General features: G+C 39.7%; 1 protein-coding gene across 1 annotated transcript; it reads right to left on the minus strand.

Annotated features, from left to right (window-relative positions):
• Positions 1-15,811: 15,811 nt before the first annotated feature.
• On the minus strand, positions 15,812-26,243 carry rnf6 (ring finger protein (C3H2C3 type) 6; the record flags this gene model as incomplete). Its single annotated transcript, XM_048532805.2, has 3 exons — positions 15,812-18,155; positions 21,018-21,125; positions 26,039-26,243. Coding segments are annotated over 3 exons (2,124 nt in total), but the record flags the coding sequence as incomplete, so codon positions are not given.
• Between the last annotated feature and the right edge of the window lie 629 nt (positions 26,244-26,872).

Below are 26,872 nucleotides of genomic sequence, written 5' to 3' on the forward strand. Positions count from 1 at the left end.
TTTGGAGAACATTCAAATATAGCAGTTAAATTATTGACAATAAATCATTGGGAGCTGACCTTGCACTATCCTAGACAGAAGTGTGAATGGATTTACTCAAATGGGTCGTGTGATATGAGTTGCAATGCCAGTGTGATGCCATTAATATAGGTTCCAATGACTGGCAACCATAGCAACAACATGTCAGTCAGTGGACAGCATGCTTATTGTGCTCCGCTAACCAATGCATGCAAGCCTCAGAGAAGTAAATGCATTAGATTTAATTCTGTGATTGGACATCATTTATTAAATAAGAATTACACTGGAAACCAATCCAGGATTATCGGTCAGGCTGACAGTATAATGTATTTGTGTGGGCTAGAAACATAAATACATAGACCCTGTGTTATGCAGGCAGGCAAAATTTGTGCATATAATGTCCCTTTTTCATAAAAGAAAGGCATTATGGAGACAATCAATCTCTGCTATAACCCTACAGCAAGACTCTGATTAATCAGAATCCACTGCCTGGTCTGTGAATTAAAATTGACAATTAACTGTTCTTACTGCTTTCCCATGTTAACAAAGGGCCAACCAATCAGCACTTTCTTCTTATATGATAAAAAAGTGTTTTTTTTTGTCATATGATTCTTGCATCCTTCATCTGATGAGTGCAAGATGAAAAGCTTCACTTTCTTGGTTTCTTTTAGCAATATTTCAATAATGACAGACTTCAAGAAACATAGATAGCTTGGTGAAAAGGATAGCTATGTGGCAGAAACAATACCGAGAGTTGTGATGGTTCATTTTGGTGGAATTAAAAGAAAAGGACATCTTTATTGGGGCACAAGATTCAAGGAACCTTAGGTTACATTGACACATCATTGAGTGTGGTTGCCACATTGTAAAAGCTGCTAAAAAAAGTGCAAAAGATCTTGGGTTTTATAATTAGTGGCACAATTTATAAAAGCAAGGAATTTATTGTGAATCTTTATAAAACACTGGCTTTGCCTCAGTTGGACTATTGTGTTCAATTCTGAATGCCCTACTTTAAGAAAGGTTTGGTGGCATTATATAGGTTGCAGTAAAGGTTAATGAAAATGATTCTAGGGATGAGGAACATCAGACATGCAAATGGGAATGTTTGATTAGGTAGATGGATTTGCAAAGCTGGGAATGTTCCCTTTGGAGAAGAGATTTGCAACGAGTGTTGATGAGACTAATTGCAATCATGAGATGCCTGGACAAAGAAGATAGAGAGAAACTGTTCCCATTAGCAGAAGGACCAAAAAGCAGAGAACACCAATTTAAAGCAAATGGCCCAAGAATTAAAAGTACCATAAAATGTAAATTCTTAACACAAAGAGTGATTAGGATCTGCAGTACACTGCTTGAAAGAGTGGTTGAGGCAGATTCAATTACATACTTTATAAGGGAATTTGATCATTATATGATGAGAAAAGATTTGATGTGGAGGTGCCGGTGTTGGACTGGGGTAGTCAAAGTCGGAAGTCACACAACACCAGGTTCGAGTCCGACAGGTTTACTTGAGATCACAAACTTTCAGAGCACTGGTACGTCAAGTGACAAAAGAGCAGCGCTCCTAAAGGTTGGGATTTCAATTGAATCTGTTGGACCATAACCTTGTGTTGTGTGACTTCTGACCTTGAGAAAAGATTTGCAAGGCTTCAGGCTAAAGGCAGACAGTGGAACCAACTGAAAAGCTTTTGCAGAGAGCTGACATGGCGGCGATGGGCTGAACAGCCTCTTGCTATGCTACAATCTTTCTACATATCTATCTTCCATTTCCATTTTATTGGTGAATATTCTGAAGACAGAGGTAGACTCATCTGTTGGTACATTATGTTAACCAATATCCATCATCATCATTCCTTTAGATTTCAGTGCCATTCTTAGCTCCAATCATACATTGACACAATCCAACATCCATGATGTCTCATTTATCCTTCTTTCACTGTCAATAAAAACCCACTTTTCAAATTGTTCGGAGTTCGTACAAGAAAAATGTTATCATTACAGGAGCTCTCTACTGTTTTTGTTTTGTTTGGTGAACTTTATATTAAAGTTGATATGTTTATATCATATATTTCCAAAATCTTCATGAAAATGTTAATTACAAGAAAACACCCAAATAGCCTTTTATACATGTTCCTTTGGATAAATTTATCTTTAAAGTATCTGGCTTTCATCAGATAGATTGTATGAAATAAAATAAATCATAACAGTACACGTTGTACCAGTGATTTTGGTATAAAAGATGTGGTTCAGTATCCAGAATTTAGGAAACTTGGGAGAAAGTTAGCAGGCAGGACCACAAATATAATAATCTTCAGATTACTTCTACTGTCACATACACGCATGTACAGATAGGAGAACAAAGCAGATGATGCATGGCTGGAAAGATGGTGCAGGAAGGAGGGCTTTAGATTCTTGAGTCACTGGGAATAGCTTTGGGGAAGATGGCACCTATACAAGCTAAATGGATTGCACCTGATCAGAGCTGGGACTGCTTGCAAGACATTTTGCCAAAGCTATTGGGAAGGCATGGTGGCTCAGTGGTTGGCACTGCTACCTCATAGCACCAGGGACCCAGGTTTGATCCCCCCTTGGGTGACTATCTGTGAGAAGTTTGCACATTCGCCCTGTGTCTCCAAGGGTTTCTACAGATGCTGTGGTTTCCTCCCACCGTCCAAAAATGTGCAGGGTAGGTGGCTTGGCCATGCTAAATTGTCTGTAGTGTTTAGGGATGTGTAGATTAGGTGGCTTATAGGGGATGGGTCTGGGTAGGATGCTCTGAGGGTCAGTGTGGACTTGTTGGGTCAAAGGCCTGTTTCCACACTGTAGGGATTCTATGAGCAGTCGAAGAAAATACCACGGCTAGCAAAATATGTAAGGATGAGGATGCAGCTGATACCGATTAAGGAAAACATTAAGTTAAAAGGTGCAGGTGGAGGAATAGGCAAGAAAGAAAGTACAGAGCAACGTTAAAGTGTATGTATGTGAATGCATAGAAAGGGTCACTAGACTCAAAATGTTAATGCTAGTTTTTCTCCACAAGTGCTGCCAGCCCCACTGAGTTCCTCCAGCAATTTCTGTTCCCATATCGAGGCTAGGAGAGGGAGCTGTGGGTCACAGGGCATGATGTCACAATGCTTATGTCATCTCCCATATCATAAGAATCTAGACATGAATGTGTGATATTGAAGAATCCAACAGAAGTTTGTAGTGGTTAGATAATGTGTACAGTTATTATAATCACAAGCATATCAGTGTCTGGTCTAACATAAAGCTTTTACTTTACACTGTGCTGCATGTTCTTGTAGTATGTCATGCTTCAAGTGATCCCAGGTAAGATGGAATCAGTGATATTTATACCCTCAAGTCACATGTTATGCTGCAATGATAACATCATAAGCATTCTCTTAAAGATTTACTGATATAATGTGTTCCTGAAAGATATACTGACATACTGACTGTGAGTGATAACAAAAAGTCCCATTTTCCCAAAGATAAAAAGTTACCTCAAATGGATATATATCATTGTACCTTGGCATGTGTTGTCAACTCAAACATTACAGACACAGGTAAAACAGAGTTTAAAAGACTAACATTTCAAAGTTCAATGTCAAGCTTTGGAACATTGCTAGTGGAAACAACCTCTCTCCTTCCATCTTATCTTTTCACTTCATAATTTTATATGTTTCAATAAGATACCCCCCCCCCCAACTATTCTTCTAAATTCTAATGTGTACAGTCCCAGTCTATGATAGGTTCTGGTAAATCATTTGAACATGGATCATGTGGTGATGATGTGATGTGGCTTGCTCTCCACTAAGTGTACACATCTTGAAAGGAATAAAAACAGAAGTTGCTGGTAAAGCTCAACAGCATTTGTGAAGAAAAAGTCAGAGTTAACATTTCAGGTCTGCTGACCCTTCCTCAGAATGGCTTGTGTCTTCAAATAAACCTGTTGGACTATAACCTGATGTCGAATAATTTTTGACTTGCTTTAATATTGATAGTCAGTGGTAGATAATTATCTGTACTATACAGTATCACAGAGATGTATGTCAGTCAGGATGCCTGGTGGTAATATGTCAGCACTAACTCCTCTGTTAATTTTAGCTTTTAGTATTATATCCTGCCTTTATAGGACTCGTGATATTAATAGTTGTAAAGGCTTCTGATTGTTTTGTACCAGGAACACAGTGTGTAATATTAAAAATGTGGAAAACTTCAACTTCCGAAATTTGCCTTTTGCTTGGTTGACTCTGAACTTCATCGACGTGTTTGCATTTGTGAACCTTCTTAATGTTTTCCTTGTTGTGAGTGTTGTGTTGTCTTATGTTATTGAACAACTGTTCTATGTTTGGCCCAAAATTCCCTCACATACATGCCCAACATCCCATGGTGCCATATGCTTTACAGGTATCGCGGACAACATTTGAATAGATACCACAAACTACATCTTTTGGCTTGGTGTGCTTTACTTTCAGTAGCAATAGTGTTGGCTGCACGTAAAGTATGTAATTGTTGTTAGCCTGCCATTGTGTCTTCAAACCTGTGTCCATCTCAAGTGTCAAAGGTATGACCCTGTCATATAACCCTTTTCCTTTATTAGAAAATCCTTCCTAAAGGCTTTAACTGGTGCAGAGGCTATGAATAAATCTACCATCCCCTCTGACAGTTACTCTTCACATTCTGATGAACTGATCAAAAAGACTTTTGAAGTTGCAGTCTGTACAATGAGTTGGAGCCGATATTCCCCATAATTTTTACTGCGCTGAGATCTGCACACATCATCCATTTCTGCTGATTATTGCATGGCATTTCCAAGTGGCTGAGCAGAAGAAAATTGGTTAGAGTCTGTTAATCATCAAGTTATTTCTTCTCTTGATCTGGTCTTCCAGAACTGTCAAGACCTTTTCAGTGTTTATCTGATCATCCATAGATGAAGGGATGCATTAATTCTATGAAGCTCCACCTCACCAATGATAAAAATGATTTCCAGAGCTTTCTTTCACAGATCTGTTACATAACACTGCATACGTTGCCTGAATAACTGCAGGGGCTTGAATGTTTCTAATTCAGTTTGTCATTAATGCCCATTTTTCTTTGCAAGTCGTTTTTTTTGATGTAGTGTCTCTCTCTCTTTCCCCCATTTCTTTTTACCTAGTTTTGCTTATGTTTACTTCTATTTTTCTTTGACGTTGCTTCTTTACCAGGCTTGATCCATTTAACACTATGCTTTTAAAACTACAGGCTTAAAGAATTTCATTCTTGTAGTAATAGGCACATCCCTCTAGATGGAACTCACGTCAAATAAGCAGAAATAACATCAAGCAGGATTCTCTCTACCTTGATGCCGATTTGAAGTTAGAAAAGGGCAGAATTGATGGATGTCTGGACACAGGTAAGCTTTTAACATGAAAACCTGCTTATTTAGTGTTTTTAAGCTGTATTTTCTCCTAGGAAGGCTAATTGTTCCAAAAAATTTTGGATCACAAGGCCCTCAGATTTGTATTCTTTTTTGAAGAGAGAGGGGCAGATTACACATGTATCACCTTTATTCTTGCTTGTCTCTGCAACTTTCGATTTTTGAATTTAAGCGAACAGACTCTTGCATTTTTTTCACATCTTGAAGGAACATAGTCTCTAGTTAAAAGGCAAGCTGTTCTGTCTTCTGGATGGTTAATGCACTATCTAAAGATCTGTACAGCTCTTTTTATTCACAAAAATTGATGTTCCTGATTATTGTCACGTGTCCAGAACTGTTTTCCAGTTTGTCTTCAATTGATTTTTAAGATATCTACCACTGTGATGTTGGTGTTTCTTTTATAGATGGCCAGTGTTGCTAATCCTAAAGTAGATGCAGAAGATGGTAGAGAAACTCAATAGATTAGGTACCATCTGTAAAGAGAGAAATTGAGTTAACATGTTGAGGCCAATATGACTCTTCTTCAGAGCTGAAAAGGTGTTGGAAAATAGGTTTTAATTATAATTCTGACAAAAGCAGAGGTGGATCTTAAGGACAGATGGTGTACAGGCCCAGTGCAATAAATAAAAGGGTTGTTAATGGTGGTGAAAGAGAAAGAGAGATGTAAAAGGGGTGTAAATTAAGGTGTGATAGGGAAATAGGTCCTCTGCACTAAGATAACACAAGGAGAGAAACAGAAAGCAATGAAAGTGAACAAACCAAAGATTAAGCAGAAATCCTGTTGGAGAGAAGACAGACATTTCTCAAGGCAGGCATAGCCAGAAGAGAATTGCTAATATTAGTTCACTAATGAACTAAACATGCACAAATAAGCAAAATACCCCAGATACTGGAAATGTGAAATTAAGACTATACTGGGGAAACTCAGCTTAGTATAGAATTAGTAATGGAGTAGTCTATTGGAGGAGAAGGGTGGAGCTTGTCGAGCAGTTGGATTCAGGGTCCAGGGGAGGTGAAGTTGGGGGAAAGCAGGGCACAGGGTGTTGGGTCCTGCAAGAGGTGTAGTTGAGGATGTGTGAAGTAAGTATAGGATCAATGGAATAGTCCCTCAGGAGTTAAACTAAGTATTTAATAGTTTAACTGTTAGTGAGTAACTACTTACTTAATTTCATTAGAAACCTCTAAACTGTTTCCATTTTGAGACAAAGACTCGCCTACACATTGACAACACCCTCCATCATTTTGTTTGGCACTATAGCCATTTTAATGGGATAGACTTTAAACAGATCTAGCAACTCAAGACTAGGCATCTGTGAGCTGCTGTGGGTCATTAGTAGCGATCAAATTGTACTCCAACACAATCTGTGACTTCATGGCTTGACATATCCCCGACTCTACCATTACCATCAAGCCAAGTGATCAACTCTGGCTCCACAATAAGTGTCAGGACCAGTGCCCCAGGTATACCTAAAAATGAAGCGTCATCCTGGTGAAGCTACCAAAGAACTACTTGTGTGCCCAATTGCCTATGTAGTAAGTGATAGACAGAGTAAGCAAGCCCATAGCCAACAGATCACATTTAAATTTTGCAGTACTATCACATCCAGTCATAAATGGTGATGGACAATTAACTCACTGGGGGAGGATCTACACATATTCCCGAGCAAAGGATAAGGCTGGAACATTTGCAACAATCTTAAGGCAGAAGAGTCGAGTAGATGACTCATCTTTGCCTCCTCCAGTGGTCCCCAGCATCTCAGATGTGAGTCTTCAGCCAGTTTGACTTCACACAATATCAGAAAACAGAGGTACTGGATACTGCGAAGGCTATGGGCCCTGACAGTCTGGTAATAGGACTGAAGACTTGTGGTCCAGAACATGCTGCACCCCTAGCCAAGCTGTTCCATGTACAGTTACAATGCTGGCATCTACCCAACAATATGAAAATTGCCCAGGAATGTCCTGTGCACAAAAGCCAGAACAGATCAAACCTGGCCAATTACAGTCAGATTACTCTCGATCACCAATAAAATGATGGAAGGTGTTATCAACAAGTGCTATAAACTTGCTCAGCAATTAACCGGATTTAATTCATTCTCAGCATGGTGACATTTATAGTCCATGCCTAGTTACCCTGGAGAAGATGGAAGTGAGCTTCCTTCTTTAACTACTGCAGCCCACCAACCACAGTGCTGATAGAGAGGGAGTTTCAGGATTTTGATCCAGCAACACCGAAGGAGCAACAACATATTTCCAAGTCTCAATGTCTGTGGTTTGGAAGGGGATTTGCAGGTGGGGGGATCCCATGTAATTACTGCCTTTGGCCTTCTAAGTGGCAGCAATTGTTGGTTTTAGAAGGTGCATATAAGAAGTTTGGTGAGTTGTTGCAGCGTATCATGTAAACCCTACACACTGCTGCCAATGTGTGTTGGTAACAAAGGCAGTGAATGATAAAAGATGTTAAATGGGATGCCAATCAAAACAAGCTTCTTTGTCCTGAAATATGTCAAGCTTTGAGTGTTATTAGAACTGCACTCATCTAAGCTCATGGATGCCATTCCATCAACCTCCCTTGTAAATGATGAATAGGAATTAGAGTCAGGAGGCAACTTACTCACTGTAGAATTCCGAGCTTCTAACCTGCTCTTGGAGCTATATTATTCATGGAACCACTGTATTTCAGTTTCTGGTTAAGGGGAAACACCAAAATGTTTAAAATAGGGAATTCAGCAATGGTAAAGCCAAATATCAAGAAGAGATTAGATTCTCTCCTGTTGGTCATTGCTTGGCACTTGTATATCAAAGTGATACTTGCCACTTCAGCCCAAACCGTAATGTTGTCCAGGTCGTGCAGCATTTGGAACTGACTGCTTCAGTATCTGCAGAATCACGAATGGCACTAAACATTGTGCATTAACAAAAGAACCTTCTATACCACCACTCTTCTCAATTACAACATAACATGCTATAGGATAACCTCAAAAAAAATCTAAAAGAATGATTTTTATCATTAATAACCTTTTTTGCTTCGATAACCTTGTGAATTATTTATATTGGTAATAGAGTTGACAAGCCATTCTCCAGCAGAGATGGCAATATGCGTGCTGGCCCTACCATGAGGATTTCGAAGGTAAATACAACGGTTACTTACAAGTTAGGATGGCTTTTCAGTTTCTTAACCAGGTTTATCTGTTTATCTTTTATTGAACACTTTAATCTATAAATGTAAAAGTTATAACAAAAACACACAAATTATAAATTAATTGCAATAATGTGCATGCGACACACTTGTTGGAGCTGAATAAATGGCAATATACAGTAGGTTTGGTGTAATGAGTGGTGTTTGAATTTATTTGCACTGAACAAAGAACAATACAGCACAGGAACAGGCCCTTCAGCCCTCCAAGCCTATGCCGACATATTTTGCCCTTTCATACTAAAACTGTCTTTACATACAGGATTCCTATCCCTCTATTCCCTTCCTATTCATGTATTCCTCCAGGTGCTTCTTGAATGCTGCTATTTTGTCTACTGCCGCCACCTCCTCTGGCAATGTGTTCCAACAACTTTGTTTTTGTTCCTGATTTACAGCATCTGCAGTTCTTTTGTTTTTTTAATGTGTTCCAGACACCCACCACCCTGTGTGTGAAAAACATGCCTTGCACATCTTCTTTAAACTTTCCCCTCGTACATTACACCTGTGTCCCCTAGTAATCAGCCTCAAAGGCCTTTTACTTTCCACACTCTGTGCCGTTCACAATCTTATAAACTTCTATCAGGTCTGCGCTCAACCTCCTGTGTTCCAGTGAAAACAAACCCAATCTATCCAACCTTTCTCCTTAGTTAAAGATTCCCCATACCAGGCAATGTCCTGGTAAATCTTTTATGTTGCCTTCTCCAAAGCAGCTACATGCTTCTGGTAGTATGGTGACCAGAACTGTAGGCAATATTAAAGTGTGGCCTAACTAAAGTTCTATAAAGCTGCCACATAATTGTATATCACTAATATCAATGCCCCTGCTAATGAAAGCAAGCAGACCATAGACTTTTTACTACCTTATCTACCTGGGCTGCCACATTCAATAATCTGTGTACCTGCACATCCAGATCTCTCTGCAGATCAATATTCCTAAGGATTCCGCCATTCACTGTATAATTTCTACCAGTACTTGACCTTACAAAATGTATCACCTCACATTTGGCTGGATTAATCTCCATCTGTCATTTTTTTTGCCTATGTCTCGAAATGATCTATATCCTGCTGTATCCTATGACAATCCTCCTCACTATCTGCAACTCCACCAATCTGTGTATCATCTGCAAACCTACTCATTAGACCAGCTATGCTTTCCTCCAAATCATTTATGTAGATCACAAAGAGTTGTCAGAGCACTGATCTCTGTGGAACACCACTAGTCACAGCCCTCCATGCCAAATAGCGTCCTTCCACCGCTGCCCTCTGTCTCCTTTGACTAAGTCAGTTCTGTATCCATCCAGCCAGCTTACCCTACTACCATGTGACCTCACCTTTTGTACTAATCAGCCATGAGGGATCTTGTCAAATGCTTTACTGAAGTTGATGTAGACAACATCATCTGCTTTGCCGTCAGAAATCATTTTTGTCACTTCCTCAAAAAGTTTGATCAAGTTAGTGAGGAATGACCTACCCACGCAAAACCATGCTGTCTATTGCTAATAAGTCCACTTGCTTCTAAACACTTAAAAATCTTGTCCCTAAAAATCTTTTCTAATATTTCCCTATCACTGATGTAAGGGTCACATGTCTGTAATTTCCTGGATTATCCCTGTTATCCTTTTAAACAATGGGATAACATAAGCTATTCTCCAGTCCTGTGGGATCTCACCTGTGGCCGAAGAGGATACAAAGAGATCTGTCAATGCGCCAGCAATTTGTTCTCTTGCCTCCAATAATATTCTGGGATAGTTCCATCAGGGTCTGGGGTCTTGTCTATCTTAATTTTTAAGATGCACAACTGCTCTTCCTTTTCATTAGCAACTTGGCTTAGAAGTTCAACACTCACTTCACCGAGATCATCCTCCACTAATTTCCTTGTCTTTGGTGAATACCGATACAATGTTCATTTAAGACTTGCCCTACCTCTTCTGGCTTCACTTATACATTCCCTCCTTTACCCTTGAGTGGGCCAACCCTTTCCCTAGTTACACTCTTGCTTTTTATGTATGTGTGAAAAGCTTTGAGATTCTCCTTAATCCCGATTGTTAATGACTTTTCATGGACCACTTTTAGCCCTTCTAATTCCTTGCTCAAGTTCTTTCCTACTTTCCTTGTGTACTTCAAGGGCATTGTCAGTTCCCATCCTCCTAAACCTCACATACGCTTACTTTTCCTTTTCGACCAAGGTCATAACATCCCTGATCATCCAAGGTTCACGTTGGCCATAGCTATCCTTCTTCACTCTCACAGGAACATGCCACTCCTGAACTCGTATCAACTGCTGTTTGAAGTACTCCCAGTGTCCAATGTGGATTTAACCTCAAACATGCACTTCCAATCAACACTCTGCAGTTCCTATCTAATATTGCTGTAGTTTGCCTTCCCCTTAATTAACCCCTTAATTTCACTCGAGGACTCAGTTATCCCTGCTCATGAGTAACTTAAAACTCAAGGAATTTAAGGTCAACTCCTGAAATGCTCCCCCACTGAAACTTTACTCACCTGGCTACGTTCATTTTCCAAACCTAGGTCCAGCATAACCCCTTCCTTGGTTGGAGTGATTACATACTGTGTCAAGAAATCCTTCTGAAGGGCCTCCTGGTCCTTACAAATTCTGCTCCATCGAAGCCCCCTAGTACAATGTGAGTCCCACTCAATGCAGTAGAAGTTCACATCACCCACCACAACAACCTAGTTGTTTTTATATCTTTTCAAACTCTGTCTACATATTCTCTCCACTATCTCCCGCTAGCTGTCGGGAGGCCTGTGTATACCCCCAGCATTACGACTTCATCTTTCCTATTCCTGAATTCTACCCATATTGCCTCGGTGCAGGAGTCCACTGACGTATCCTCGAGTACAGCTGAGAGATACCCCTTTACCAGTAATGCAACTTCCTCATCCCTTTTAAAATCCCTTTCAGCTCTATTTGAATGCAAAAGGAGAGCCAAACAAACTCTAAGTAAATAAATTAGAATATGAAAGCAATTCTTTGTTTAAAAAAAAGGACTATAAAAACTTGTATAGCTATCTAATATGTATAAAAAAAGTGAAAGGGAGAGAGCAAAAAAAAAATCAGAATCTATTATAAAGAGAATGATAAGAGGACACTCTGAAAATAATAGCAGTATTAGCGAGAGTTGACATGGATTTATGTTTGACAAACCTGTTATGACTTTTGAAGGATGCAGCCAGCAGAGTATGATTACGGGTAGCCAGTGGATGTTGTGTATTTCAATTTTCAGATGACTTTCAGTAAGGTTAGTGATCAAAATTGGGTCAAATGGCAGTCAAATTTTTAGAAAATTTCTTGAGAGACATGGGTGCCACTGGCTGGCCAGCAGTTATTGCTCATCTCTCGTTGCCCTTAGAAGGTAGTAAGCCATGATAGTGCATGTGCTGTAGGTACACCCATAATGTTCTTATGGAGGAAATTCCAGGATTTCAACAACAGTAAAGAACCAGCAATATATTTCCAAGTCAGGATGGTGAGTGGCTTGAAAGGAACTTACAATTGATGGCATTCCCATGTATCTGCTGTCCCCGTCCTTCTAGATTGAAGTGGTTATGGATCTGGAAGATGCTGTCTGAGGATCTTTAGTGAATTTCTGCTGTACATGTTATAAATAGTACACACTGCTGCAACTAAGCATTGGTGATAAAGTGAGTAGATGCTTATGTACGTGATGCCATTCTACTGGGCTGCTTTGTCCTGGATGGTGTCAAGCTTCCTGAGGGTTGTTGGAGCTGCACTCATTCAGGCAAGTGTGAAATATTCTGTCATGTTCTTGACTTATGCCTTAGATGGTAGGCAGGCTTTGGGACAGGGGTGGGGGAATGGAAAGAGAATGGAGTAGGAGGAGAAGGGAATCAGGAGGTGAGTTACTTGTGCCTTATCTTAGCTTCTGACATGCTTACTGGTAAGGTTCTGGGGAGTGTTGCTGAATAAAGACCTTGGAGTGCAGGTTCATTGTTCCTTGAAAGTGGAGTCAGGTAGATAGGATAGTGAAGGAGGAGTTTGGTGTGCTTGCCTTTATTGGTCAGGGCACTATGTATACGAGTTGGGAGGTCGCGTTGCAGCCATACAGGACATTAGTTTGGCCACTTCCGGAAGAACGTGTGCAATTCTGGTCTCCTTTCTATAGGAAAGATGTGGTGAATCTTGAAAGGGTTCAGAAAAGATTTACAAGATTGTTACCAGGGTTAGAGCATTTGAGCTATAGGGAGAGGCTGAATCAGCTAGGGTTATTTTCCCTGGATCATCAGAGGCTGAAGGGTGACCTTATAGAGTTTTATAAAATCATGATGGGCATGGATGGGGTGAGTATCCAAGGTCTTTTCCCTCAGGGTAAGAGAGTTAACAACTAGAAGGCATAGGTTTAAAATGAGAGGGGAAAGATTTAAAAAAGAACCGGAGGAGCAACTTTTTCACAGAGGCTTGTGCATGTATGGAACGAACTGCCAATGGAAGAGGTAATAGTATCTGCCAGCCAACATTTAAAAAGGCATCTGGATAAATAGGAAGGGAATTTTTAGAGATACGGGGCAAATGCTGGCAAATGGGATTAGATTAATTTATGATACCTGGATGACATGGAGGAATTGAAACAAAGGATATGGTTCCATGCTGCATACCTGATTCCAGATGAAATTTTTCATCGTTTTATTTTAATTTTTTGCTCAACTATTTTTGATGTAACTCAGCAGATTAAATAATTACTGTGAAAAATGAAAGTTCAAAAACTAACAAAAAGAAGCATTAATACAAAGTTTGCAGATACTAACCTAGTTTCTATGCTAGCATATACAAGAGCATTTGGTTTACAAGGAAAACATTCAAGGAATCTGTGCAACTGCATTGTCCATTCCTTTTCAATTTTTACATGCAGTTGGATTTAGAAAGAAGAATTATTGGGGGTTGACATTTTAAGTCACTAAAGGGGCAGTTTTCTATATTTGATCATGTTTTGCAGTGTGAATTTGCACTAAAAGAAAATCATCACAAACCGATCTTTCGTACTTAAAAAAATTACTTTAAAAATCTGTTTCTACAGTTAAATTAATCTGTAAAAGTAACTGTTTGTCCATTTACAATGCCATCATAAATGTTTTGCAAAATTCATACACTTGGATGAAAAAAGTGCCATCAAAATTCAGGGGTCACATACGTTAAACCTATCTGAATCTTATTCAGAGGGGTAAACGTAATAATACTTTTAAACATGTCCAGTACATCCCCTTTTATACAAACATATTGCTGATATAAAGATGCAAAACTAATTATTCAGACAAATGAAAGATTCAACCAGCAGCAACATTTGCAGGCCAGCAGAAGTACAGTAGCATTGGTATTATCAATGACAATGCCTTTACAGACCCTTCAGGAAAAAAGGCCCACTTCTTAAATGCTAAAGTTTCAAACTGTTTGCTCGGAAAGTGGGATGCCATTCCCTTCACATACACTGAAGAGCCTTATTTGAACTCAGTCTAATTTTTGGGAAGCGAAAATCATGGCCCCAGAAAATGGAGTACATTTTAACCTTCCAGTAGCCAATTAATGCAAGATTCATGCCAGACTCCTACTTTCTAGAGAATGGAACTATTTCAAGGCAGTTATTTCTTCTCAACCTCAAATTTGAATTTATCTTTTCAACACTCCTTCACCACAGACCATAATCAAACCAGCCCTAACTTAAAAGAGTATTTTTTGCGACTCTGATGTTGTTGTGATGGGTATCTGCCACTGATAAAAAGCAGGTTCTAGGTGAAAGTGGCAATAGGAATTTAAAAGTTGAAAAGTTTAGTGGTGCCATTTTGAGGCTGTTACTTTTCCGTAGAAGTAAAAACCATCAAAACCTGACAAATTCAATGCATTTCTTAGCACCTAAATGAGGTGTACTCAACTAGTATAAAAATATCACTGAAGTGTTCCGCTCCACACTACTGTCACAGATCTGGCTGATAAACAAATGATAAGACGTTGCACAATATCCTTTGTACAAATATAATGGTATAATCATCAGTCTCTAGAAATCATTGAGCACAAGAAACAGGAAGGGTAGGCCATTCAACCCTTCAAACTCACTGTGCCATTCAATGAATCATAGCGAATCTTACTTCAATACCATTTTCCTGCACTATTCCTTTAATGTTTTTGATATGTAGACAGCGATCAATCTCAGCACTGAACATATGCAAAAAGCAAGTCTCCACAGCTGTCCAGGGCAGAGAATGTCAAACATTCACGCTTTTGAGTGAAGAAATGTCTCAATTCAGTCCCTGTGGCCTGCCTCTTATTTTGAGACTGTGTCCTCTGGCTCTGTCCAGGAAAACATCCTTCCTGCATCTACGTTTTTAATTCCTCTAAGAATTTTGCATGTTTCAATGAGAACATGCCCCATTCTTCTAAAACTCCGGAAAACAATCTCTTCATCGCAAGAATTACTTTGGAGAAGCTCATTACACTCCCTCTATGGCAAATCTGTCTTTCCATGGACAAGGAAATCAAAACACCACACAATACTCAGTCTGGTCTTATCAAAGCTTTATATAATTGCAGTAAGACATCTTTGCCCCTATAATCAAATTCTGTTGTAATAAAGGCCAACAAATCACTTCCTTTAACTGCTTGCTATGACTGCAAGCAAGCTTTCAGTGGACAACTAACTGGCCAGAAAGCTAGCCATTATTCCAATCTGGCACCCACCTTTCCTGCTCTGTTGAATTTTATGCTTTCCACTACAGTCAAATGGAAATCCATTAGCAAGGAAAGGTTCTTTTTCCAGGTACACATGAAACTGCGAAAGAAAAGCAGATTGCTTCATCAAATCCACAAGAACAGCCCCTTCCATTCAAGGTACTCAAATGCTAAATTGGTCATATTAATTTGGAAAATCATGTTGAACTTTCATCAGTGGTCTCAGGAATCATCAGAAAATCTGACATACCTCTTTCATATACAGAAGTTTTGGGTGACCATGTTTGCCCAACTTGCAGCAAAAATGCATAAAGTGAAAACTTTTTCAGGCATGGGAGGGAAGAATGTTTGTATGGTGACCGTGAAGGGCAGGGAAGAGAAGAGAAAATGAAATAAATATTGTATTTATAGACCCATATCAGCAAAACATACATCAATTGATTCTTTATTAAGATTAATCAAAAATTTAAAGTAGTGCTGCCAATGGTAAATATCAGAAGTCTCATTGTAATTCGGCACAAAAGTCAGTCTATTTAATTGCAAATGTGTTTTTTTTATTTGCAGAATACCAAGCTCATTTTATCAATCTGTAAAGTTTCATGTTGTATATCATAAACAATGATCAAGGGCAATTTAACTCTACTCAGATGATTTGTACTATTAGTCAGATCTGAACAACAATTGCCTTATGTTAATTTGCACTGTTATCTTGTAACAAAAACAGCACACTATAATCCATAATTGCATCTACAAATGTATTAGATATGATTAATCATGTACAATTATATACTTCTGCTTGGCTCACTTTTCAGTTCCAATCAATCCAATGACAAAGTGCTCAGCTCAACAAAAAAAAAGTCTAAAAAAATAAAGCTTCAGCAAGAAGCAATAAGAATGTATTTCATGGTTCTATAATAGAATCTATAACATTTGTTTTACAAATTCCTATAACTCAGGCTTTTAGTGCTTAAAGGTTCCAAAAATGGACAGGGTGCTTGTATACTCCCTCTCAAATCAATTACTGGAGCCCAAAATAGGTTGTCGACAAATAGGGCAGGTAGAGTTTTCAGAAAGCCAACGGTCGATGCAATGAATATGAAATTCATGTGCACAAGGCAGCCTTCTAAGCTTGTTCCCAACTGCATAATCATTAATACATACACTGCAGGTTTTGCTGACTTCATTTTCTGCACTAATGTTTCCATAATTCCGAGTCAAAAGATTGTCTATTTGTTCTTTGGTCAAACCCCTCTGGCGCTCATCTTCATCATCATCATTCAGCAAAAAGAAGTGCGCAAGCCGCAAGATTGGCAGGGTACCATTTTCCACTAAACTGTTTGTGTCTCGACTTGGTCGTGTCTCTTGGCTTCCAGCAGCATTGTCAAGGGTTTCATTCTGCATGCTTTCATTCATTTGCTCACTTTCTGATCGGTCCCCTGTTAATAAGTTAGTTGACTGATTATTTAAATTCAAGAGACTGCTGTTAGGACTGATCTGCGAGCTTACTGAATCAGACCTCTCAGACTGGTCCTGCTGAACTCTTTGGTTAAGTTCAGAATCGGAATCATTCTCCATTAGAGAGCTTAGTTCACCGAATCCTGTCATAATCTGACGAAGTATTGACCTCAAGGCTATGGATGATGGCTCTCCAAGCCCAGTTTCAGATATCCTGCGTAGAGGTATACGGATAGTGCTAACGTAAGTCCTAATACCTGCAAGTTCAGACCGTGAGATAGTACGGCGGAAACCACCACTGTCACTTTCAAAGGTCACTGTATTTTCTGCCATTCGGACACGAGATCGAGTTCTGTTAGCAATACTGTCACGATCTCTACTTTCTCCAGGACGTATCCTTCTCACCTGAAGATCTAACATAATAGTTGGGTGCCTTCGAACAGCTACAGAGGATCCACTGGGATGGTTTACATCCCCCTCGTCCACAACTTGTTGTCTAATTATTCCACCACCCATTGATTGCAAGGAAGGATTGCTGCTGACAGCCTGCAGTTCCTCAGTCGTCATGGTGGATTGGTCCGTTGTCCGTTGCCTCCTTGTGCTTTGTCTTGGTTGTAAATAATCCTCCTGGTGGGATAAAGACCTATCCAAAAAATTTACAGGAACACTTGTTCTATGCAAGGGTGAACGACTCCGTCGGTTTTGAAAATTCCTGGAAGATCTACGTTGCTCCATGTGCCGGCGTGCACGACTCTCTCTCACACTAGTTGGAACACTATGACTTTGTAACTGTGCAGGGTCACTTTGACGTTCCTGATTGTCTCCCTGCAATCTTCTAACACTATGCCGTCCTGCTCTTCGTCTTCCTACTTGTCGGTCAACTGCTGCACTTAAAACAGCTTGTCGGTTCATGCTTGGTCGCCTGGGCCTTAGCCTACCTGTGATTCTGTCAATAGTTGCACTTCTGAAACTCCTTTGAGTGAAAGGTGGACTAACTTGCGCGGCTCCAAGTTCTTCAACTCTCACTGTGCCTCCAAAATTGGTCACTTGCACGTGGGCTCGAGTGCGACTTCTTGTACGACTAGCAACAGGAGTCAATAAACTTAGCAGTCGAGCATCTTCTACATTTCTGTCCCGATTTTCTAGCGTAGACGGGTCCAAAGACTGACCGTTGCCAGCATCATGCTCATGATTAATATTAATTTCCAAGCTGAAGCGAAACTCGCCACTGTTGGGGTTTGTCCGACTAACAGCTCTCCATGTCTGGTTTCCACTTTGTCCACTGCGGGTGGCATTTCCTGTACGCCTGAATGTGTTTAGCCACTCAAGAAGGGAATCGCTACTGGAACTTTCCCCTGGTGTGTCAGAGCCTATACAGGGAAACAAAAGTGCAACGTGTTAAATCATCCAGTAAGATTTTCTTACCTTGATGCTCAGATAACATATTTCTAATTAATTAGATTAGACACATCATTATATCTCATTCATTGTTAGAAAGATAAACACATTCTTCAAATACCACAAGACCGAGCTTGATTGCTTAGGAAATCACATACACATTTTGGTGTTGTGGGTAGCTGGTGCCAAATGAGATACTTCACTGCTTTGTAACAATACTCGGGATTAGGTGTCACAGCATCAGTTCATCATGACCTAAAACAAAACTGCAACTGATCAAACAAAAACATACATACACTGCAGGCTTGTTAACATACAGAAAGAGAAAATAAACCACGCTTTGCACTTCTAGCATTTTCTACTTCATTTTCAAATCCAATTATTTGTTTTTTTTTTCCTTTAGTAGAGTACATGGCTATTAAGTCCAGACTTACATACTGTAGATAAAAAAAGGTGAATCCCAAGAGCTATCTTGTTGAAAAACCCAAATGAAATAAATTAGTTTACAATTAAGGCTTGTAGTTGACAAATTCTGTAACACAGTTCTTACTGCAAAAAATATTTCATGCAATAAATCTTAAAAATTGCATACATTTGAGAAGGGTCAGAAATTGGGTGCCTATCAATGAAGGGCTAAATTAAGGTCTCAGAAAGGATGAAGGATGAATTGGGCATCATTTCCAAACAGATTGCAAAAAAACAGCCAAGGTGAAAAAAAAACAAAGCATGAAAAGAAAATGAAACATGGTAGCATGCTTTGTCATTGTACTTTACTAGGAGGAATAAACACTATGAATAATTAAGCATAAAAATTATTGTGTGTCATTGCAGTCTTTAAAATTTTATTACAAATGTGCTGATCCCATTGTGAAAGCATTTGGCCTATTTTAAAGTAATGCACAGGTCACCAGTAGAGCATAGAACCTCAATTTTCCTGAGGAAAATTCCTTGTTAATTTGTAAAATTCCAAGCACACCTTGCCTTCTTCTACAGTAAATGTTCACCTTCTTTGTGCATCTTTGCTCCTTTCGCAGCCATTGTAAAAGCAAGCACAGTATGGCTGAGTAATGCTGCTGCTGTAATATTGAAACAGGACAGCCGTCGTTTTCAAGACAAAAGTGTTCAAAAAGACAGTCTAAAAATGATATTATTAGGCAGTATGCCACATGGCACTAACTGGTGTTTACATCTTAGAATCTTAGGAAACCCAGACTTACCAAATTAAATAATTTTTGATTATCAGATTTAAACTATTTATGTAGAAAGGCTAAAACAATTGCGTAATTAAAACAGAACTAACTGCAGATGCTGTAAATCAGGGGACAAAATGATAAAATTGCTGGAAAAGCTCAGCAGGTCTGGAAGCATCTGTGAAGAAAAAGAAATCAGATTCAATGTTTTGGGTCCGGTAACGCTCCCTCAGAACTGATGGTAGCTGGGAAAACGTCAGTTTATGTGCAGAAAATAAGGAGGGGGATAGAGTAGGGAATAAACAATAGAAGAGCCTGAAGGGAGACAGAAGAGCAGTGGGATAGATAAAGAAGTTCATAACAATTTGGCTAGGAGGGTGAATAGGAGGGGACCGATAGTGACGAACAATAAATAGTATATAATGACAGGCTATGTGGTAACAAGGCCTGGTGTGTGGGGTAGGGGGCTAGGACAGGGCAGAGTTTAGGCCCTAAAATTATTGAACTCAATATTGGAGGGCTGGAGGGTCCCCAAGCATAAAATGAAGTCTTGTTCTTCCAGCTTGCGTTGAGCTTCACTGGAGCACTGCAGCAAGCCAGAGGGAGAGATGTTGGCCAGGGAACAAGGTGGTGTGTTAAAGTGGCAGGCAACAGGTAGCTCAGGGTCTTTTTTGGCAAGTAGAGCGTAGATGTTTTGTGAAGGAGTCACCCAGTGTACACTCACTTCTGCAATGTAGAGATCGCATTGTGAGCAGTGAATGCAGTAAACTAGAATTTTGGGGATGGGAATGTGTGCGTGGGGGTGGCATCTTGCTGGAGGTGGCAATAAATGGTGTCTGATGATCTTCTGGATGGGATTCTGTTCGGATGGTAGATAAGGACAAGGGGACTTTCATGGTCCAGAACATTTGCCATACGAAACTGATTTTTCCTCGTGTCAACCTTTTGTTCTTTTATCAATCACTTCAAATTAGTTTCCTTGGATTCTCAAACTGCCTGTGAACAGGAACGATATCTTCTTGTCAACTTTGTCCTAACACTCAATTTTTAATAACTATATCAATTTCCTTGCAAATTCTTGTAAGGCCAGCTCCAATCTATCTCAAGTCCCTCATCCATGGAATTACTGAAGACCTTCATCACGCTTATTGTTGAAATACTACAGTATTACCTTTTGTACCACTGAACTGAAAATAAACTGAAATGAAGATTACAGAAATAGAATAGAATCCCAACAGAGTGGAAACAGGCCCTTTGGCCCAACAGGTCCACATCGACCCTCGGAGCATCCCACCCAAATCCATTCCCCAAACCCACCTCATCTACACATTCCTGAACACAATGGGCAATTTAGCACAGCCAATCCACCGAGCCTGCACATCTCTGGACTGTGGGATGAAACCTACGCAGACACGGGGAGAACGTGCAAACTCCACACAGCCAGTTGCCAGAGGGGGAAATCAAACCCAGGCCCCTGGCGCTGTGAGGCAGCAATGCTAATTACTGAACCGCCCTGGAAAAAGTATGATGAAGCAGCACTACCAGACAACAAACTCTATCCCAATATTAAGCAGGAGTGTTGCACTGCCGCCAAATGCCAGCAGCCTGTACAGTTATAAATTTACCTCCAAACTCAAAACTTGCCTTGGTTCTGCCTTTGTTCAGGTTCATAGTTTCCAACAGCATTTTGTGATGTTAATTGCTCCTTTGCACCATCCAAACGCTGTTGCAGCTCTTCTGCTGTAATTTCACCTGAAGCAACCATGAAAGAGAATATTGAACATATTCATTTAAAAAGACAAAGATGCGGATGCTGGAAATCAGAAATAAAAGAGAAATTGCTGGAAAAACTTGGAACTGCTTTGAAGAAGGGTCATGGGATCCAAAATGTTAACTTTCCTTTCCCCCACAGATACTGCACAGTTAACATTGACATATATATCTGTCAATATATGCATGTTTTTTTAATACACAAGACCAAAATAACACCAACATTAGATTGTGACTCAGCTTGAGCAGATATTCCAAACTTTCAAAATAAACATTACAACACTATTATATTCATTCTTAAGCTACTTGAATTCACTTGGGAGTCATGGGTGAAATGTGTAGCTACTAAAATGAGATTAAGTTACAGCCTCCAACAATAACTCTGGGGAATAATTTATTAATTTTCACAGACCTTGAAGAATGTAACATATGTTCAGAAATTAGAGATCTAATAACAATGCTGTAATTGGTTTGGTTTCTGGAAATTTGTTGAATTCTGAATACATGCAGAGCAAATACACGAGTTTTATAAGCTCTCATCTTCTAGTACATTTCAGCGTCAGGAAATTTTTTAAGCCACTCAGCCATAATCATTATTTTGGAGAAAACTGTACTTATAAGACCTTTTCAGTCAGAGGGGACCTGCATCCACTGCCTGAACTTGTGAATAGTTGAGTTTCTTCGGGCTTCCTCAGTCATAGGATACCTTTCTTCATCCTTGTTTCTAATGCACCGAACTCTTCACCTCAAGGTATTTCAAGACTTCTTTAGATGCATATCAACGGAACTTCAGACAATCCACATCTCATTTAGATTCAAAATGATACTAAAATTCCCCATAAGACATTCAATATAGAAATAAAAAATCAAACAAAGCTATCCAAATTCTGAAGATAGGTCCAGACCCGAAACGTCAGCTTTCCTGCTCCTCTGATGCTGCCTGGCCTGCTGTGTTCATCCAGCTCTACAGCTTGTTATCTCAAAGCTACCCATGGTCCTTTGACTTTAGAATCCAAGTTTCCAAACAGTAACAATAACCGATCATGTATTTTCATCACATAATTGCTTCTGGGCAAGCTTCGATTAATCAAGTGTTCGGCACTGCTGTGATCCCACAATAATACAAGAGCAAGTCAGATATAAATTAGGTATCTGCTGAACAGTAGCTTAGAGGTGGTAGGGGTACAAAATAATATTAGATATAAACAATTAGCAATGACAAGTAGAACAAGTCCCATTCAAAAAAATATTCAGTGGCAGAGTGGCCTAGCTTATGTGCAGTTATTGAACATTTTGACCAGCCCAAGATATAGTCTATATGTTCAGTTGAAATATATTTTGCTGTTAGCTCAGTTGGATGGACAGCTGGTTTGCCATGCAGAGTGATGCCAAGGGAATGATTTCAATTCCTATACTGGCTATGTTTACCATGAAGGTTCTGCCTATTCAAGATTGCACCGACCACATAGTCTATATTCTACGGAGGTCAGAAGAATGACAGGTGAAATGTGCAAGGTCAGACAAGAAGAGACATGCCACACAACATCCTCTACTTTGCCACCTGCTGTGTCAGTTCTTATTTGACAGCGATATTCGATGTGCATTTTCTATGGGCGTACAGCATATCCATAAGTTCTCTTATCTGCATTACTTGTACACCCTCCAAGAGCACCAATAAATTAGTCAAACATTACTCTGTGTTCATAAAACCACACCAACCCCTCAAACTGCATTAAGATTTTTGAAGCGCCTCGCTAATAATCTCCTAAAAGTTGAACATTTTCCTATGATATACTGGCTAAAGATCTGTAGTATCCCTGCTTTGTGTCTCCTTCCTTTCTTGAACAGAGGACTTACATGCACGCTTTCCTCATCTGATGGGACCGTTCCAGAGTTAAAGAAATTTTGTAAAACTGAAACCAACGCTTCTTTTTCAGCAGACAGGTTCAAGACCACCCCAGAATAAAACTACCAAACAATTTTCAGTCCTGTTTCCCTGGTGATTTTACTTATATTTATATTCCTCACTTCATTTTTCCTTCTTTTTCACAATTATTTTAAAGATTTTATCTACATACTTTAGTGAACACAGATGCAAAAACCAGTTCATTTCATACACTATTATTAGATTTAACATGAATTCTTCACACTCTCGTGGACCAAAGCTCACTTTGCTAAATCTTTTCCTTTGAAATACCTGGAAAAAAAAAACTTGTTTTCTCTCATACTCAAGTTTCCCCATATTAATTTTGCCCAATCTTCCAACATGTCACTTATGGATAAATGCACTTTTTCTTTTAATTCAAACCCATCTTCAACTTCCTTGGTTAGATAATGGATGGTGAATTCTTCCCTGGGATATTCTCTCAATGGAACGCATCTTTTCAGAACATTCTGAAATATCTTGTTAAATGTCTTCCATTGTATTTCTATCAACTTCACTTTCACCTTGTTTCCCAGATCATTTTAGCAAACTTTTACCATCATTCACGCAAAACTGTCCTTCCTCAAGCTTAAAACTCTAATGTTGCATTAGCCACCTTTCTCTTCTTCCTGCTGAATAACGGTGAGCCAGAGTCTGCATAATCCATTCTTGTTTATTCATTTCATGGGATGTGGGCATCACAAGGTAGGCCATCAATTTACCGCCCATTCCTTAAGAACGTGGTTGTGAGCTGTCTTCTTGTTCTGCTGCAGTCCATTGGCATAAGAATAACACAATGCCATTAAAAAGGGAGTTAGGATTTCAAGCCAGCAACACAAAGTTCGACAAAGTATTTCCAAATCCATATGATCAGTGTCTTGGAAGGGAACTTGTGGGTGATGGTATTACCTTGTATCTACTGCCCTTGCCATTCCAGATTGTTCTGGCCAAAGATTTTTAAAGATGCTGTCTAAGAATCCTTCGTAAATTTGTGCAGCGCATCTCTGATGGTATACACTACTGCAACGAAGCATTAGCGGTGGAAGGAGTGGATGTTTGTGGATGTGGTGCCAGTGAAGCAGGTTGCTATTCCTGGAAGGTGTCAAGTTTTGTGTTGTTGGAGCTACACTCGTCCAGTTAAGTGGGGAGAATTGGACCCCACACCTGACTTGTGCTATTTTGATGGTCGACCAGCTTCGGGAAATCAGGAGCTAAGTTATTTGTTGCAGGATGCATAGCCTTTGATCTACTCTTGTAGCCACTATTTATATGGCTAGTCCAGTGCAGTTTTGAGTTAATAATAACTATAATATTGTAACGGACAGAAGGCATAAAGAGAAATCATAATTTGTAAACTATGCAGTATACTATTCTAGCTTCTCCTTTTAAGAAGTGGCCAATACTGCCAGAGCCTTAATATGGCTTCTCTAATTGTGTGACTGGAATCTGCTGAAACTCTTCAGAACTTTCTACAAGCCAAAGGCAAATTAGTTCACTAACACCTCGAGACTTGGTCTGTTATCTATTCTAACTACATGTTGCTACAAATGTTCGAACTCCAGGTGAAGACCATGATGCGAGAATTGTAAACTACTTCCGTAAAGAAATTGCTACAAAGATCAACAAACTGATAGGCTCTCAATCGGACAGAGAATCACTGGACTTTAAGTCATACAAACTAACACCAACATCTTTAAAAGAAATTCCTGAGTTCTAACATGCTTCTTTCCATCTTGTGTGTGTGCGCGTGCATATGCGTGCACAAGAGAATGCATGTATGTGTATGTGTGTGAATGGTAGAAGTGGACAAGTTGGCACAGTAGGGCTCCTGAGCCAGACCTTTTCCACAGTCTCCATTTATCGTTTCTTTTTCTCTTTTCCTTCTATACCTTTACTTACCACTTATCCTGAGCTTGGATAGCACTGGCAGGAGCCCAGCACATGGAGGAGAATGAGCCCAGGGCAGACCTCGATCGGGATAAGCACAGAGGACAGCGTGCCCAGCACAGACCTCAAATCAAGCCCTTATTTACTTTCTCTGGTCAAGCACAGGATCTGGCATCAGAATAGATGAGAGGTGACGTCGCATGATAGGCACCATCTTTGGCTGCTGGGCCTGAGGATGAGCAACTTCGTCGTTGCTTGAGGCCGGTGCTGGCAGCGAAGCAATGGTAGAAGGGCATCACAGTGACATTGATGAGGTGGGTTCAACGGCAGGAAATGTGACTCCAACAGTGCCACATGTGCCAGACCAATCATTGAAAGACTGATCAGCCCAGCAGGAAGAGATAGCACCCGAGTATTGAAGGCTTGCATGGTGGTTGGGCCTGGTGTAGATAGTAGTGAAGTAGTGGAAGAGACATGGCAGGACAGGCATTGTTGTTGACAAGTTGGGTGAGGACTGGTGGACTGCCTTTAAGCTTATTTTTTCTCCTTATTCCTAGATTATTCAAAATGGCACTGAATCATAGTGACAAATGAAAGACTTTCACTGTATTTTATTGTACTTTTATCGTACAATACACATGAGAGTAAATCATTCACATGAATGAAGTACCAAAACAAATTCCTGAATTTTGAATTTTTAACCTATGATTTAACCTATTAAACCTATGATTTCAACTTAAAAAGGATTTTGTTGTGCGTTTATTTCAAAAATTGATATCCCTTTGGCCTACCTCATAAGATACCAAAGTAAAAAGGGAAAGGAACAAATCAAATTTAAATTCACCCTCATTTCCCCTTTGTCCATGACCACATCAAACAGTCTTGCTCACCTCAAACAGCATTGACCATTTTTGAAATGTATTTGTTAGTATTTCTTTGAGGGTTACTCACAAAGCTGTAAAGCACGACTCAAAGCAGGTATGAAGTTTCTTCACACCATAATGTTTTGAGAAATTAAAATGAACTTTCTTCCTTACTTATATTTTAAAAACCTCTGTTTCTCCAGAAAATACTGTGACCTCACCTGGAGTGCCAAGAAGGTTGCTGTCTCTCATAAGTCGGTAGTCCTCCTCACTCAGGTCATTAATAAACTGGTAGTATGCTTCCTCTCGACTCAGGCGCTCCAACTGTCGGCTGCGCTCATCTTCGCTGCGGTTTAAGTTTTCTATGGGCGACTGCTGATCTCCTCTATGACTGGCACGATTAGGAAGGTCCATGGTGCTGGGGATTCAAACTAGCCGTAAAATAACAAACAAGGCCATGTTACTTCTCACAAAAGGGTAATCATTACCAAAGCAGGTTGCTCCATGCACATTCCTCAGTAATCAACAAAGCTATATTCGAAAATGGGTCAAAGGTATATGCAGTCTCCTGATTTTACTTATTCAGTTTTACCACACAAGTAGTCTTTCCGCATGTCCAGAATAGAAAAGTGTGACATGTTCTGTAGTTGAGTGGTGTACTGTAGTTTCTCATTGAATGATATCTCAACATTGCAGATTTACTTCTACTGATGGCTACTTTACTTTTATGGAGATGTAACTCCTACATTTAAAAGAAACTTACGTTTTCAACAAATTTATGCCTTGCAAATTTAACCTCTCAAGTCAAGTGCTGCAGGATTGAGTCACAGTTTTCAAAAGGGTGGCAGACAAGCAACCTTACAGCACCAGAAAGTGCTTAAAGCAAATCTTCTGATGCAAATACCTTCCCAAATGAATGTTGCAGTTCGTCAAGAAGGAAGGGCAAATCAGAGAAACATCGAATGAAACAGCATGAGTCCGCCATTCGGCCAATCAAACTTGCTCTGTCATTACAATATGATGGCTGATTACTCAACTCAGTATCTTGCTCCTAC

The sequence above is a fragment of the Stegostoma tigrinum genome, chromosome 6 (genome assembly GCF_030684315.1).
Source record: "Stegostoma tigrinum isolate sSteTig4 chromosome 6, sSteTig4.hap1, whole genome shotgun sequence".
Classification (NCBI taxonomy): Eukaryota; Metazoa; Chordata; class Chondrichthyes; order Orectolobiformes; family Stegostomatidae; genus Stegostoma; species Stegostoma tigrinum.